The following is a 17,579-nucleotide window of genomic DNA, read 5'->3' as shown; positions in this document are numbered from 1 at the left end:
CTTTAAAATTGTATCGCGAAACAGCCCAGAGTTTCAGAGGAATGGTCCTGGGTATTCTTTCTTATTACACTGCCCTTTCGAGATGAGCAGATGGCAAAGAAAACCTCTTTCGGTGCCGCTCAGACATTTTAATCTCTCCAATGTAAAATTAAGCATGGCAGTCTCACATTAGCGAGAGATCTCATTTACCTGTATTTTTCTACGCGAGAGGGAAAACGAAACGTTGTTGTCTATGACTCGCTGTTATTCCCGGGAATTAAATAAGATTAGGGTCGTAAAAATTTTTACAGGCCCTCCCAGGTTGTTATTGCTCGTTGTTCATTGTCGACTTGAAAATTGTACCTCGGTAATCTCGTAATTACCGAATTGCTCGCGCATGTATACACGTCGATATAAGCATACTTGATTTCCCGATCGCGGCGTCGTGCATAATAAATGACAGTCTCGTGCGGAGAGACGGTGACCTTCGTTATCCGGCGTAATTAATAAAACGACTAAACGAGCGGCACTCCAGCGCCATTAATCACAGCGACGAGAGCTATTAGTAATGCCTTTTCGAGCCGGAAGTTGAGCGAATGCGCACTCTGCACTCGTGACGTTCTCTTTCATGAAAAGGGGAAGGATGTGCAAGGATCGTGCGATTTCCCTCGGCTTGCCACATTAAATTTCCTGTCGCTCCGTCGCAGGCTAACGCGGGTATAATGTCCTAAAGTTATTTTCGTAAATGCGCCGTGAAATGTGTAAAAATTATTTTCTCAGCGTACCGCGGAGTCGACCCTTCAATTTTTCAAATTACGTCCTCCCGAGAAAATTTCTCCCTCTCGCGGACTGAAGCAACGGCGGAGGAGCGTACGGTCACGTCACATCGATTATATCGATATTTTTAAAGAAAATCGCCCGGGGCCATGAATCCCCAACAAACTTGGAGAGCGAGACACTTTATCTTCCGCGCGAGACGAACAAATCATTTCCCGAGCCGTACTTTCGCCTAAAAGGATGGCGAAGGCATTCTTTTGCCGGCGACTCGTGAATCACGAAGAGACCGGGGATCTTTATTCCAAAGTATTCTGAGAGTTGAAACAAATTCCGCGAACTTGGTGGATTCGATTATTAGTTCGCGCCTCGAAAACTCGCCGCCTATCTCCGTCTTCTTCCGCTTCCGCCATACGTTCGATACTGGGCTTTACCTATCGTCGACGGAATTGTGAGTGCAGGCGGCCGTGTAATTGCGAGTCTTCCAAGGAAAACGGAAACTTTCTTCTCCCCCTCCCCACCCCGAGTCGGGGGAGAAGAAGTGCCGACAACGTGCATTAACTGGATCCAAACTTTCGATAGAAATTTCCATTACGTAAGAATCCGGAAGACAATACTGCATCGGGGAAGAAACGTATCCCTTTCAGGCTTGTCTGGAAATCGCACTTTCCGAGACTCGATTTAAGATTGCAAGTTGCTATTTTGCAAGCTGTTATCAGGCAAGAAATAAACTCTGGCTCAAATCTAATCACAAATTCTAGTAAAGTAATAACAAAATGGGTTACAACTTTTATTGGTTACAGTTGTGGATTACAAAAGAGACTGGCTTGGACTCTGTACATTGTAACTGAAAAAAAATTAAGCAAATTGCGAAACTCTAAAGTGTAACGAAATACATTAATGAAGTTGCATCTTCGACACAAATTTGAGAATCTTCCAAGTATGTCGTCGACATTGTAAGCAAGTAAGAATCTAAACTTACTAAATACGGCGAAATTCTAACAGACTCGATTTGAGATTGCAAGTTGCTATTTTGCAAGCTGTTGTCAGGCAAGAGATAAACTCTGGTTCAAATCTAATCACAAATTGTAGTAAAGTAATAACAGAATGGGTTACAACCTTTATTGGTTACAGTTGTAGATTTTAAAAGAGGCTGGCTTCAACTCTGTACATTGTAACTGAAAAAGTGTGAAAATTAAGCAAAGTGCGAAAATCTAAAGTGTAATAAAATTAATTAATTTGCACCTTCGACAAAAATTTGGAGAATAGCAAGAACAGCGAGAAATGGGAAACCAACATCTAAAAGACCCCCAAACAGATGGATGGACAGCTGGACGTCCGGATTACAAGAGATGTATTAATCGGAAAAAGCCCGATTTAAGAGGAAGACGAAGAAAAAGAAGAGGAAGAAGAAGACATAAATTTGAGAATCTTCCAAGTATGTCGTCGACATTGTAAGCAAGTAAGAATCTAAACTTACTAAATACGGAGAAATTCTAACAACTTCTTCAATTTCAAACGACAAAGACCATGAAGGATTTACAGATCTATTAGAGTTCACACTATAATCTCGCGAAACTTTCGCGCAGTCCGTAATGGCGCAAAGAGATTTCAACAAGCAATTTCGAGCCACGTGTCAGTGGCGCGGGCGTCAGAAAAATGAGAAATATTTGATAAATCTTTCCGTGTCATTCTCTTCAGTTTCCAGCCACGGAGGCAACGTCGAACACCGTGGCAGGTACGCGCAATATATTTCTTTGCTGTTGTGCCTCTTCATCTTCAACCCTTTTTATTGCCGTCACCTAAGCTCTTTCCCGCCCTTATATCTCTCGCCGAACTTTCTCCTTCGGCCTTTTCCTCAGCTTGAGGGAGCCTTTTTATGTCTCCACGTATGTCGGCCAGAGTGAATGGTGTTTCAATAATCGTATATCATTGAATTTTCTCGGGCGAAATAGAAAATTTCGCTTTTCCCTGCGCTTGCAAGCTGCTCCACGCGTCTCAACGTCTCGGGGCCGGAAATTGAACGGCAAATGTGACCGCCCCGCGTCGTCTTTATCCGAAGAAAATATCTTTAAGAGTATACGTAGATAATTCCGCTCGTACGCGAGCACGCGCGTGTACGTGGGCGCGCGCGCGCGCGCGCCCCGTGTTTTTGCGCGTAGCAGAGATAAAAATGAAGATAATGAGATCCGCAGAAGCGACGAGGAATCGCAGATAAAAAATGAACAAAGAATCACAGACATCCGGAATGTATTCTCTCTTTGTAAAGAAGATTTTCCAATTACGTCGATCATCCGGACTTTAGTAATTACACGTCACATAGGCTCTAATCTCCGATCTATTCGGAATGTTCCGCGTGTCTTCTCGGCGAGACGTTGGTCCAGCTCAAGCTCAATAACTTGCACAATCCCGGGGAAGTTGAGTTTCAGACCGTCCGCGCGCGAGCCGCCCCGCTATATTGGGATCGCGCGCGGGGGTCAATGACATCTATTCCCGGCCGCCATAATTCACAGGGCCTTCCCCCGACTCTGGGGAAAAGTTCCCTCAAACTTAGATTAGCGATTCAATTTGGGCCGCCAGTGAATCATCTTAAAAATCGTTTTTTAATCGGGACACTCTGTAACGAACAAAACGTCCCTGCCTTGCCGGGGCGGCTTTTCCTGCCTCGGGCTTTTCCCGCATTTCCCGCCCTTCCGTTTACCCCCTGCCCCCCCCCCCCCAGCCACTCATAGATTTCCGCGCCGTTCGTTCAACGCTGCTAGCCCGGCGACCAGCGAGGATTACTTCATCTGCTAATGCCCATCTAAAATTCCGTTTTTTCAAAAGGGTTGACGGATTGAACTCATTATGTATATCCACGCGCAAAAATAATTTATTCGCTAATGAATCTATTTTTAACAACTTGCTAAGAGCAAGTTTTTAATATTAGAGGAGAATGAGGGGTAAATTGTTTTACCCTCTGGACAATTCTTCTTTTTTCTCGCACAGGTAAACTTAAATCCTACAATCTCGAGGAAAAGAGTTAATAAATTTTGTTACTCGAGCATCGCGAACTTAAAGTCCACGATCTCAAAAGAGTTCATAAATTTTGTTACTCAAGTATTCTGAATTAAGCCCGAGTTAAAATTTCCTGATTTTCTTTTATCATTATTCAAAAGTCTCAAGGAACTTGGGAGTTTATACGTTACAAAAATGAAAAATTGACGAATGAACGCAATTCTGCAGAATGACATTACCAAGTTCTTCCCTCGAGATAGTGTCGAGAGCATCGTCTCTGGTTGTGACTCCGAAGTGCAGAGAGCGTATAAAGAAGTTTCGGTACTTGATCGATCGATTTGACTACACCACCTTGCCGCGCAGCTCGATAACGTCTCGGTGTACGAATAAAGGGATGTACGATGCACAATTTCAAGCTCGGTTCCAGTCTACTTTTCGGATGACGTCACTGTTGGCGCTCGAGCAAGTTCAGAAGATTCAATTAGCCGTCGACAAATTCGTTTCGATAATCAAATCAAGTAGACACGAAGAGGAGAGAGTTTGTCGTTTCGTCGTAAGAGTAGGTCTTTTTTTTTCTCTTGGGGGGGGGGGGGGAAATCCGCGAATACATTTTCCACGGCGTCAAGACTGAAGTTATGTATTACGTCACTGAAATTCAGATACTCGAGATTTTTATTTATGGCAAGGCGTATCGACGTAATCGCGCGTGACGGCTACAAAGTTGCTCGCGCGACTGAATCGCCGGAGGGTCTGTACGTTCACTCACCCATGGCAGGTGCGTAGATGTTCAGGTAGAGGCAGTCCTCGCTCTGGTTACGCAGATGAGGCAGCAGTCTCTTCAGATACTCCAGCCTTCCCTTAGGCATTCGCTCGAGCGCTTCCTGCTCGTTTGCGATGTCCGGCAGCTTTTGGGGGCAGACCGGACCCACCGAGTCCGATAATCTGCAGAGGAAATCGGAAATCGTTCGTGCGTTACAACGAACCGAACGGTCAAAGTTTCGCGTGGAATACGCGTCGCCGTGTTCAATAAGGACGGGCGTCGTTGACGGGAATGTATTTAGGGTCGCGCGTACACCAGGTGTCTTACATCATACATTGTTATTACACCTGTTGTAAGTTGGTATCTTGAAAATTACACCTCCATCGGTGTTCGTTTCTTTAATTAATTGCTCAACCAAATTGAGAGGCTTATTGTCGCCAGTGGTAATTAACGCGGGGACATTCTTTTAAAAATCGACCAAACTGGCATAAAAGGTGATATATATTTAAGTCGCGACGTTTCGACCTCTTTATCGGGTCCTTTTCAAGTACAATCTAATGTTCAGTCAACATTAGATTGCACTTGAAAAGGACCCGATAAAGAGGTCGAAACGTTGTGATTTAAATAACACTTTTTATGCCAGTTTGGTCGATTTTTAAAAGAATTTCCCCGTGTTAATTGATTAAATTGACGAATATTAAAGTGACTCGTCGTCGCGATCACTTTTCGTTGAGAGATTTACAATTTTTTGGTAGCTGTGCAGTTGCAAGCGGACCCGGCAGCAATATAACGTCGGCATTCGAAAGATTCGCCAAGGAATATCTTGGCATAATTTTAGAATGTTGTATATCCTGTGATATTCCCAGACACTTCGAGTTAGGAAGACTGCGCGGCATCCAAAGTATTTCGAGAAGATCGTGCTTGTTATAAAATTGGAAAGTATCTGCTTCTAACTGCGAGGAGAACGTGAATGCGATCGACTTTTCGCGCACGAAAATAAAAATTGATTAGCCTTGACGTAACTTTCCGCGCAGCTCCCTGCAAACTCGATCGCGATGGGGAAAAAAAGCCTCGAGGTTTCGATATAAACATTATTCGCGGTAAATTTATCTAGAAATGGAACGGAGAAACAAAAGTCGAACAAATAGAAAATGTAATATTCTCATTGCTCCACTCGCAATACTTTCACCTGAAGTCGAAGGGTGCGGTTGTATATCAGAATGAAATTTGAGCTTTCTCGGGGAACGTCGCTCTCTCGAAAGTCAGTTTACGAAGCCTGGCTTCCCGGGGTACAACTGCGCCCAATTAAAATGACACTTTCGACCCCGCCCTGCGTCAATGTTGCTCGTAATTTTTGCGCGTGCACCACGAGGAAATGAAATTCGCTAAATGATATTGGCTCCCGCCTTCGAAGAAGTTGAAAAGAAACGTTTTACCTGACTCCGTCCCAGGGACTCGGCGCCCTCGTTGGGGAGAAGCGGTTGCTGCCGACCGGCGGTGTGGCGTAGGGTATTCCAAGGTACACGTCGATCGGCTTGAGGAACTTGGCGGCATAATCGAAGGACCTCGTGGTACCCTGCACCTCCCCGTAACGCGTCTGGACGATCCGCGGGTTGAGCTTGCTCTTGATGGAGAGCGAGAGGGCGGGCGGCGCGACCAGGCAAACGAGGATCAGGAAGAGTTCCATCTTGCCACCCTCCCCTCGCCTCGCCCGCGCTACCGCGACTGATCGCGCCCGACACGATCTATGGATCACCTCCGCGTCCCGCGACGATCGTCTCTCATTTACGCCCGCGCGATTAATTACGGCGCCGTCGAGTCTCCCCCATCCCGATGAGCACCTCTGGAAAATATTACATGCATCGCGGCACCATGGATTATTGATTGCAAATTACCGCGGGCATTAATTCTCCGTTGATTTCATTTTTAACGTTAATCTTTATTGCAATTGCATTATGTGAATTTACGGTTGCTTCGTTTGCCTCGTTATTTCAACCCGACAAAACTGCTCCGTGCCGCGCAATAACGTTGCTCAATTTATTGTGCAATATAAAAACGATTCTTACAAATGGAAATAGCTAATTAATTGAATGGTTTTTTTTTAAAACGTCGCCACAATTTTTAATATTAATATTTTAGCGCGACAAATGTTTGCGTTAAATCTCTGATACAAACAGCGCCTGAAATTAAATGCTGAAAACGCAAAAGGTGAAATTAATTAGACACTAGTAAACTACAGGTACGATAATGTAAGAAGACAAAACAGTGCTCTCATAATATCACTCCATGACAATAATAATTATTAATTAACATCAACTTGAAATTGTTGCAGCAAGCGATGTTGAAACAAATGAAGTTGCACTTTATCGCGAATTATTTCGCACGCGATTGCTCGTCCGATCGCATCAATTAATTTCGTATTTTTGTTAGTTTTAATTTTCAGGATGTGGCTGTTCCCGTTGCTGGTTTGGTGGCGTATTTATTTAACGTGCCCGTTCAATTAACTATATCAATATTTAATTAATACGCGCCGCGGTTACATCGATTCTATTGGAAAATGACAATGATATTCAAGAAAAGCGGAAAAAAAGGAACGAATAACCGGGTATACATTTCAATGCGGCGGGCAATCGATATTCTGAGGGTGGTTTCTCCAAGGATGCACGATAGCAACGACACCTTTCTCGCCCTTCGATTATTAGCGAATTCTAATCTTGCGACGGAAAGTTTCATCTGCGTCTCTTTGATGAAAGATAAAGTAAGACGGCCGAAGGGAGCAGCGACAAGAGTTGAAGACAATGGATAAGTGTGCGAGAGGGGAAGTTTCAGACTCGATAAGCACGGGGAGACATTTTCCATAGATATCGTACAGTTACCATATTTTAGCAGAATCAGATATCTTGAAGTGAATTAATTAATCTCTGGTTAATATTTTTACATATTTCGATAAAAATTCACTTTAGCGCGTTGAAAGTACAAAAATAATCGAAAGGTACAAGCCAGGAAAGAATGGTTTGAAAACGTCGAGTTTAAGAGGCGGGGGTAGAGTAAAAAAAAAAGCCATCGGTCATCAGCCATTAGAAAATATATGGGGAACGCCACATGTACAATAACTAGAATTCGTTGAAAAACTTGAAATATCCACTTCAGAAATCTGTGGAGTTTTTAACACTGTCGTCATAAAAACGTCGCGGCGTTTTGGCATACATGAAGGGTGTAAATCAAAAAATTAATCACGTCTCGGTGCGATTATCGAGTCTTGAATTCACATTACGCGATAAGATTACGAAGACCCAAAGTTTCCATGAGCGGCTAGAGAAGGAACATATACACACGTTACACAGCCACACGCAGACACGCACACACGCAGACGCACACGTACATACACACGCGAATGGTTGCAGAGAAAGGTAGAGAGGCGGGGTTGGGGGTTGAGAGAAGTGCTGGAAAGGGTAAGGGATAAGTGAGTGCACTCGTACGTGGAGCCATTATGGAAATCAGTACTTATCGGCCCGGAGAGGAGAAGGAAATTCAACGTTGTGTAACGATGCCACGTTTTCCTCGTGATCCACGTGGCGAGGAAAAAGAAGATAAGCTGTTTCGGCCCCGTCACTCGCTCTGATAATTTCTCTTCCTTATCAACGATGCGGCGTTCTTGCCGCGAATCCATCTCCTCGATTTGCGAATTAAAGGCGACGCCAAAGTTTCTTCGTCGAGAGGTAGACGAAAAATAATATTAATAATCTTAATGTTATTACTTGCTTTGGCGAACACTTGAAAATCTCTTGTAGATAAAAATATTTTGGTGAAGATTGAACTTTCAATTTTTGCGTCGGACCCGTCAGTTTTCAAGGTAGTAATAACATTGATTAATAATTAGATTAATAACCAACTTGTGCCTCCATAACGTTTGTTATTACTTGGTAATAATTATAAATCTTACCTTGCACATGAGTCATGACTTCGATTAGTCCGTTCGCCCTCCTGGGACTTCTCGACTTATTGAACGATGTCGACATAGGCTCAACCCAGAACGCCTCTTGGCATTTTGTTTATTACACTCGCTAACGAGAATAATCGATTTATAATTTTGCAAATTAATTGTCAAGAAAATTAGTCTCTATCGTTACAACTTTTGTCATGTCTCTCAAATGCGCGTTCCGTGAGTCGTAATTTGCGAACATTTTCTCTTCTTGTCTTTATCTTATTTTGCGCAGCCAACTGTAATTTCTTTTGTGCAACCAACTGTAACTCTTCTTTTCTAATAATTAATTAAATTTTGAACATTATGTCCCATTAGGTTTCGAACGCTGCTTGCAGTCCTGAAACATAAAAAAATGTGTTTAATTAATTTTTGCAAAAACACACTTTTGCAATTATATTTTATGAAGAATTCTTTTATTCGTTCGCGATTGTACTTAAGTGCTTAAATTGACGTTATTTATTTGTTCGTTTGTCATTATAATTGTACAGAAATGTTTCCTTTGTACAATGCAGTAAGGTGAGAGTTTCTATCAATAATATATAGGCAATTATTGAAAAGAAGTCATGCGCACACATGATTCAATGAATGATAATCATATTTTACTATACCTGGCTTTGTTATTGTTCACAAAGAGCAAGAGAAATTTACATAGCGTATAGTTATATATTATTAATATCAGATTATGATAATCATATAGCAATCAACTAGATTACTAAATCAGGTCATTAATAAATTGTCAAATCAGCTGAGGATATTGTGTAGAATTGAATGACTCATTATCGCTCTTTGTTAATAATTAGCTAATTAATTTTCAAATAGAATCGACGAGTTAGCTTACGATTCAGAATCAAAACGCAATAGCGTACTCACATTTAAGGAAAGGTCACAAAAGGGTCAATATTTTTATTTTCTTTTGCCGCATTATGATATGAAAGATAAAATATTTTATGAAATATTCATTTGGCGAATACTTTTATATTCATACGCACAAAAATTAATTGATTGGCGTATAGAAAATATATAATTATATTGAAAATGTGTAAAATGTAATGTGCACGTAAATAGAATAATTAGGAAAACCAATTTGTATAAAAGTAATTATGTAAACGTGAATATATTCTTCAAAAATATATCCAAAAAAATTGTAAAATTTAATTTATAAAATTTCCTTTTGCTTTGTAAACAATATGTGTGCTCTTTCGCGTTTTTCAAATTTGTACAGAGACTTTATATTCAACTGTGTACCGCTGCATTCAACTCATTAGCAAATTATTCTTATTTGTAAATAAAATTGTTATTTACCTTAATTTATTCGATCTTAAAGCAACATCACATTATCAATTATCATTATTTACGCCTTTAAACTTCTTTTCTATTTTTTCCCCTATCTCTTTTACGTTTCTCTCTCCCTCGTCTTTATAATTCATTCTTATGCTCTTCCTTCCTCTCTTGTCTCCTTTGGTTTTTTTTCTCATGTATATTGTAACGTACTGGGATTAAATGGGCTAAACCCAACATTTAATTAGACGAGGAAAGAGGAGGAAGAAAAAAACCCGAGGAACCTTTCTGAAATTTTTCAAGCTAATTGAAATTGAAATTGATGTGATAAAACTCTAAATAAAAATAAGTAAAAACCAAATTTATGATTGCGTGTAAATATTTAATTACATGATTATTTAAATATATTTTGTGAAAACAGTATTTCAAAATTTGCAATAATTACCTTCAAGCATACATTATTAGATTTACGAGATATTTAATTCATTATTACGAAAATACCTGTGACATTTTATTATATTTAAATTATTTATAAATATAAACAAATGTATACAAATTGAAATGCCCTTGGACACGTATTGCATTTATTGCGATAATTTTTCTGGTTTTAAAATGCATTATATTATGCCCACGGCCGATTACAGGAGCTTATCTTAATCTTAAACCCTTAATCTTATCACGCCATTACTCCTTACGAGGGCAGCGCAACGCGAATGCAGTAGAATGCGGACTCTCGGGCGATAGTCACGTTGAGAAAAGAACAGGTAAGGCTAAGATTTGATTACACCAATGGACTATCTTTGAAAGGGTCAACCCTTTCCATAGGGCCGTGTAGCAGCTGACTGCTTTAGCGATAGCGGAATGCCGTTATCGTCTGGACAGTTCTGGCGAACAATTATTACTACTTGGCAAACTCAAATAGTCTCTGGTCGGCGGATACCAGTTGCCAACTTCAACGGCAAACATAAACGCGACTACCGGCATAAGTCGAGGTCTTGGACCGTGCACTGACCTGTGGACTCGTTCGGCATCCCGAGTAACTTGTATTCGAAGTAACGAATAACGGATACACACTGTAGCGTCACAATTAACGACGCGTTTACCAGTTAATTCGGCCGAGTACAAAACGATTCCGACGTAAATACGATAAGATCCTCCGGGGCGCTTGATCCCCGGGATTTAATTTCGTCGTGCATTTGCGAAAGTGGCACAAACTATATTAATTTAATAACTTGGTAACTTTACCTTGAAATGGCTCGACAACTCCACATTTTAACGCGAATACGAAAAAAAAAGTGTAAGAATAGAAAATTAGAGGTGTATATAAAGTAATTCTTGAGAATTTGTAAGCGAGGTCTTTCATTCTTAAAGCGGATTATTGGATGTAAGGATTTTTTTTGTGTTTGGATTAATTTCTTAAGAGGTTCTCGTCTCGTTACATTTTTGCGGATTAGGTTAATGAGATCGCGGGGATCTTCATTTTCAGCGCAGCAGTTATATACATAGACGCCGGGGAGAAAACCTAAAATTTAACGTGGTTTATTAACAAAGTAATTAAACCTTTTCTTGCTGCTTACATGTATCCCTCACCCCCCCCACATCCCACTAGTACGCTTGTATTTTACTTGTGTAACGTGGCTTCTGCTTTTCGTAATTTCATTTCAATATCGGTCTACGGACCGGTCCAGCAGCAGTCGTAGTTGTTAGAATAGCGCAGGTGCGTCGCGGAGCAGCTGAAAGAGGATGCGCCGCGACAGGATGACAGGCACAGGAAGACACGGCAGCGTGTGCGAGCATCGGAAAGCTATTCACGACGTGACGCTTTCTTACGGGATTGACGGGAAGAAAGGGGACCGTGTACCTCGCGCAGCCACGCAACGGAAGAACTCCATTTCCGCCATATTCCTCGTACAATGCCGCAAAATTGACTAGCCAGAAAACGGCGTCTCGTGACTGATGCTGGCGAAGAGGACCCGAGGGGCCGCCATCGGGTATCAGTTCCACTTGCGATCGATCGATCCGAAAGATCGCCTTGTAACGGCCTTCCGGCGATTCGTTGAAATTCCGGCCGTGTCTCGGACGCGCCTCCGATTCGTAATTTTAATTTTTCCGAAAGTTCATTTGTTGATAAATGTTACACAATCTTATAAAGTAATAAAGAGTTAACGGGCAAGCGAGAGATTTTAATATTCAAGGCAGAAAGAGACGAGCGAAACGAATAAACATATAATTTTATAAGACACTTGCAAACGTTTATTTCCCACACAGAACAAAATATCTAAGAAATATCCAATGGATATCGACATATCCGGATGATGTCCATAGCTACTATGGATATCTAATAGATGTATAAAATGTCTGTATCTTCCGCGTAGCCAGCGAGGATATCTAACGGATATGCACGTATTATCCACAGATCCATATCCACTGCAAATATGTGGACGGCACGTAAATATCTAATGCATATCCTCGATAGGTATTTGGATAAGATAACCATTAGATGGTGGACGTGGATATGTGAACGGCACGTAAATATCTAATGGATATTCTTGGTAGGATATCCATTAGATATTTACGCGTCGCCCACATATCCATGTCCACCAAATAGCTACCGAGGATATCCATTAGATATTTATGTATCGTCCACATATCCATGTCCATCAAACAGCTACCGAGGATATCCATTAGATATTTACGTATCGCGCACATATCCATGTCTGCCAACTAGCTACCAAGGATATGCATTAGATATTCGAACTAGTACCACTTGCTGCCGCGACGCAGCAATCGCGCGTTAGGCTCTCTCGTAGTTAAAAATCATCCTGCAATAATATGAAAGCCGAGCCGACGAATCAATCCAACATTATCTCCGCTGACAAAGTGAACGGTACTTGAAATATATACATAATTTTACAGAACTACGTAGAGCTTTTTGCTAATAATTATACATGAAAGGTTTTTAACGGACGAGTATTAATATATGTAATGGATACCTATAAGACGTCTATATAAATATCCACTAGATACTGATATGAATGTCTGATGAATATTGGCATAAATATCCTATAGATTATTAGATCTCGGACATTTGGATATCTAGAGCACGTCTAACGGATATTTTTTAGATACTCGTGGTTCCGCGTGAGTTAATTAAATTACGTTAACGAATAACGACGTGAAGTCTTTTCAAATTCCATTAAGAGCGTTTCATAAAAATTTCATTCCTAAAATTGCGTGACTTTTTATAGCAGTCATTTGTTAAGTGATTCCCGTATATATTTTTAGCAAGCGAAAACCCAGATATAAATCTGGGCATATTTAAATCGCAGACAGAAAATGTTGCGCCATACGTATTTCTAGGTCAAGAATAAATTTCGCGGAAATAAATAACGTCTATTTTTGGACTTGGAATGGTTTCATAATGCAACATTCAGCAAAATCCTCAGGACAAGCAGTTTCATTTTCAGAAAGATGCAGACGCGGCACGTTAATTTCCGCATGAAACATTCGCGGAGAATTCTGGGAGGTAGCCAAAGCGTGCGTATAAATAATGCGGGCTAAATGAAAAATTCTCTTGGGACGGGGGTGAAATTCCACGTCTCTTCGCGAGACTAAACGAAATCCCCGGCAGGAGCTTTTTCGAAAGTGCGACGCAGCTGCGGCTACGTTCGCGAATTCTCTTCATAACCCTCTCATCCCTTCCATGTTTCATCCCCCCCCCCCCTTGCCCGCCTACCCTTCTTCTGGCCCGCTTTCCTCGGTATACTGAACGAAGACAAATAACCTGTGGGTTGTTTGTTGCGCCATGGTCGTTTCTCCCGGAAACGGAAGGAACGTCGGAAGACCACCTAGGGGATCTGAGTGACCCTTCGAGATAGAAGTAGATAGAGGCTAACCTTATAGAGTTATAAATCGACGTTTCTACAAGAAATAATAACGGGTCGTAGATTAGAACATGCTGATACGAGATATTGAGTGGAAAGGTAAGATTATGAGAAAATAAAGCGTTTGCAGAAGCCGGAAGGAGTGAATGAACGCGATGAAGCTAGCCTCGACTTGTAAGAGGCTAAAAGCCGCGAGGGGGAAAGTTTATTTGAAATTCAATCTTGGTCAAAAGTTGAAATTGAATTTTCAAGTAAAAGGCCAGGGCGAGTTGGAAATTCTTTCGGGACTTTAGACCTCGAAGGACTGTCGGCCTCGGAGTGAATTTAATCGGTTGACATTCGACGACGAAATGACGCGACGTTATACAATGCGTACCTAACAAGGATTTAATTCAAGGACTTAGCAGTTTCTCGTGAAATTTAAGTAACAAGAGCGAGGCGATAGAAACGCACGGTCTAAACATTCAAAGATTTAGCAAAGTCGGAGAGCCTGAAAATCCCATTTAAGGACTCGAAGACGCAAATTTCCTTCGAATGCGCGCTGGGTGGGCGATTTAACGTAAATACCGAAGGATTGCCGTAAGTTTGTTAGCACACACAGCCACTGCGAAAGTTCGTGGGAGAGTAGGTAAGTACCTTCCTGCGCGAGAGTCCCTAAGCGACGATCGAGGATATCTTTAACCAGCCAATGACGATACGGCCGCAACATTTTCCAGGGTGGCCCCCCCCTGTCTAAGCCCGCCGAATCCAATTCGCGGAACAATAAGGGCGAACTTAACCGGCTTCTCCACGGATGCCTCGTACCTTCTCGCGAAACTGCGACCCAGAATGGATGTGGAGGATATTATCCTTCCTCAATTTTCCCTCCGATCCCCTTCGCTTCTTTTCGCGCCCTCATTCCTCGTCAGGGACGAGATTACTTCGCGGTGAAGGACGAGGATCCTCGCCGCAGGGCCGTTCCCGATGTGATGCCGCTTGATCCTCGACTTTCCGGTCAATTGTTCGCCTTCTTGCACCAGCTGATCGAATCGATGGTTCAACAAATCGGGGCTCGAACGCGATGCGATTGAAAGCGAGTTGCCAATTCTCGCGCCTCTCTCTCTCTCTCTCTTTCTCTCGCTCTCGTTTTTTTTCCTGCTCGAGCAAAATCACTTCGCTATCAGTGCTAACTTTATTGCAATTTTTGGAATAAATCGACGGGACAGAAGGCTCTCGGAGATGGGAACAGGATGCCGACGTGACAGGAATTTATCTGCTCGTCAGGACCGCCGGCCCGGATGGTCCTATTTATTTGGCTTGGCCATGAAAAATGTCCAGCTGACCCTTCCACGCTTCCAGTTTAATCCACGCTACCCCAATTAAACTGTCACGTGATATTAATCTACCACTTGTTTGCACCTATGTCAGTGAATACAATTTCAAATGGGATTGACGAGCAATCCCCGGCTATTTTTTCCAATTTGTCACGCCGATGACAGAGAATACGTCGTGCTTCGGGGACAAATTAGTTCAATGTGATATAATGATGAATTATAATCGACGCTTGGGTGTGCGCCTACAAAGAAATGGAGCGTTTAAGCGTAACCTGTTTGCCCGAGCTATCAGTTTTTATCTAATTTATGCTCGCCATTTACAATTTCAATTCCCGCGAGCTACTAAATTCCTCAAGTTTCACATTTTAATATGTATTTTAAACTTTAAAACCGCGATAGAATCTTTAAGGTTTCTTTCGAATTTTTTATGCAACAATGAGCTGATCGACGAAATGAGAAAAAGAATTTTACGTTCACCGCAGTTAAGTGGACATACGATTGTTTTGGATTGAATACAACGCAGCTGACTTGTCAATTCCGATTTGTTTGTGCATTCGTTTCGTTGCTGTGCATCAATTAAAAATTAAATCCAATATTAACCCACTACAGCGCAGGTACTTGTGCAAAAGCGACGGCTCGTGTTTATGATTTAATATCGCGAGGAGCTGTTAAATATCGAAGAACCCGCGTACAGTTGATACACTCATATTCGGTTGGATATATGCACTTTGTGTATCGGGTTTCGTTCGAAATCCGCGGACGTACAAATCGCGAACAGTTCTGCATCTCTGCTCCTGTCAGCCATTATCTGGGTCGAGCCACGATTAGATCCTGGAAGTGGAATATCTACGGACGTAGTATCAAATATTGTGCGGTCAAACATTCACGGACCGTTGCATCCGGAGCAGTTTGAGTTCGGATTTCGGCTGTGATAGCACCTGGCCGAATTAACTTCGCTCTTATCGCGTCTCAATGCTTCGCCTCGGCGCTATCAAAAGCATTCTTGCTAGAACATAAACCTTATGAGTTAATCATCCGTAATTCGGCAATTCCTTCGGGGAAAAAGTGCAGGAGGGAGTTCATTCAAAAATTAACGTCACGCGACACGCGAGTTTTCTAATACTTTTCAACGAAGAAAAAACCGCCCGTCGACCCGAGTGTTTAAATTAAATCTTCGTATTTTAATTTCTCGGCTCCTTTCTGATCCCGCGATTTCTAAATCTCAAATCCTTCGAACCCGACTTTGAGCTCGCGGACCCTCTAGTTTCCCCGACGCTTACACGTCAGTATCAAATGGAGCCTTTGATCGAAGAGCGTGCCTCGTGAATTTTAAACGAATTTCTTTTATTATTTCGTCGGCGGGAAAGAGACGGGACTTTCTCGACGAAACGGAGGGGAGGGGGGGGGGGAGGAGAGAGGGAACTTGATAGAGCGTGTGAGCGGCGAAAAGTCGAACTTTTGAAGTCGAATGGAAATAAGACAGCGGACTTATCAAAGAACCGCAGGACCCTTCAATCGAAGTTGCGATTCGCCAGGGCTATCGATTCGTATTTCGATGGAAGACCCGGCGTCGTCTCGCCTGGCGTTTCGCAAAACATTTCGTATCGACAAAAAGGTATGTATCTAAAAGTCAATTTTTCATTCATCTTCCCGCGGTAATAACATCCATTTGTAATATTAATCGGAGTAACGCGCGGTAAAAGCAGAATCCGTGTTTTCGCAATTTTTCCCGAAATATAGAGGCGCTGGCTTATCTTGACCCACCCCTAATTCCGTGTAAAGTAACACAACATTATTTGTCACTTTCAAACGAGAGATAATACTGCTATTTGTTCAAGCCCGTATGCGCAAAAGATACCCTTTGTAACAGATCTCTCGTCGGAAATGTTGGAGAAACGAAAATACGAGTATATCCGCCGGTACACCTGAGAATTATGTGTGTTATTCGTAGCGACGCGGGTGGACGTGTTGTCGCTGACCAGCTTGTGTGTAAGGATCGTTGTTCTGCGTGATCTATGCGACGCGCGTAAAATCGGAATAACGCGCGATATAGATTTCACGCCTGACAAATTTAATTACAGCGCCGGCATCCCCGTGTATTATTAATCAATCCGCACGGAACGAGGCGAGCGCGCTTTCCGTAATAACGCTCCGCTATATTATATCATCTGTTCGAACGGCCGATGTAATTACGAGATTGTCGTAATACTTCGTCACGGCAAAATAGCAACGCGGGCGATCGGAATCGCGTTTCATCGGCCGCCGTTATTTATTGCCGCGTAGAGAGAAAATGGTTATATGGGATTTAAGATGCACCGAGACGAATTGCAGGAATTGGTACCTACCGATTTATCCGCTCAATTCTTTCGCGCGATTTCCAAATCCCCGATTCACTTCTTTATTCGCTCGCCGAAGCGATTTTGCCGTTCCTTTTTTTTTCCACGCGCCGGATGTTATTTTCCTTTTAACTTGCCGCGAAATATGCTGTAAAAAAATCCCTCTGTTGTACGCAAATACCGAATGCGACCGAAAAAGAGTCTCTTAGGTAAAACTCGACAAATCGATTTATGAATTATCGACATGCTCAACAGCCATAAATATGTAAAAGT

General features: G+C 42.2%; 1 protein-coding gene across 1 annotated transcript; it reads right to left on the bottom strand.

Annotated features, from left to right (window-relative positions):
- Positions 1-4,362: 4,362 nt before the first annotated feature.
- On the bottom strand, positions 4,363-8,826 carry LOC105561729 (neuroligin-2-like). Its single transcript, XM_012011967.1, has 3 exons — positions 8,454-8,826; positions 5,947-6,353; positions 4,363-4,692 (listed from the first exon to the last, which is right to left on the bottom strand). Exons 1-3 carry the CDS (start codon positions 8,460-8,462, stop codon positions 4,509-4,511), a joined length of 600 nt encoding a protein of 199 aa, XP_011867357.1. The 5' UTR covers positions 8,463-8,826; the 3' UTR covers positions 4,363-4,508.
- Between the last annotated feature and the right edge of the window lie 8,753 nt (positions 8,827-17,579).

The sequence above is a fragment of the Vollenhovia emeryi genome, unplaced genomic scaffold (assembly GCF_000949405.1).
Source record: "Vollenhovia emeryi isolate VEMERY1.0 unplaced genomic scaffold, V.emery_V1.0 DF939202.1, whole genome shotgun sequence".
Classification (NCBI taxonomy): domain Eukaryota; kingdom Metazoa; phylum Arthropoda; class Insecta; order Hymenoptera; family Formicidae; genus Vollenhovia; species Vollenhovia emeryi.
This window is presented reverse-complemented; position numbering and strand designations above follow the sequence as displayed.

What these genes read in the sequence shown, in the direction of transcription:
- LOC105561729 (XM_012011967.1), bottom strand. An exon ending in AGTCCCTGGGACGGAGTCAG is followed by an intron (nt 4,693 to 5,946) that starts GTAAAACGTTTC and finishes TTTCCTCTGCAG; the next exon opens with ATTATCGGACTCGGTGGGTC.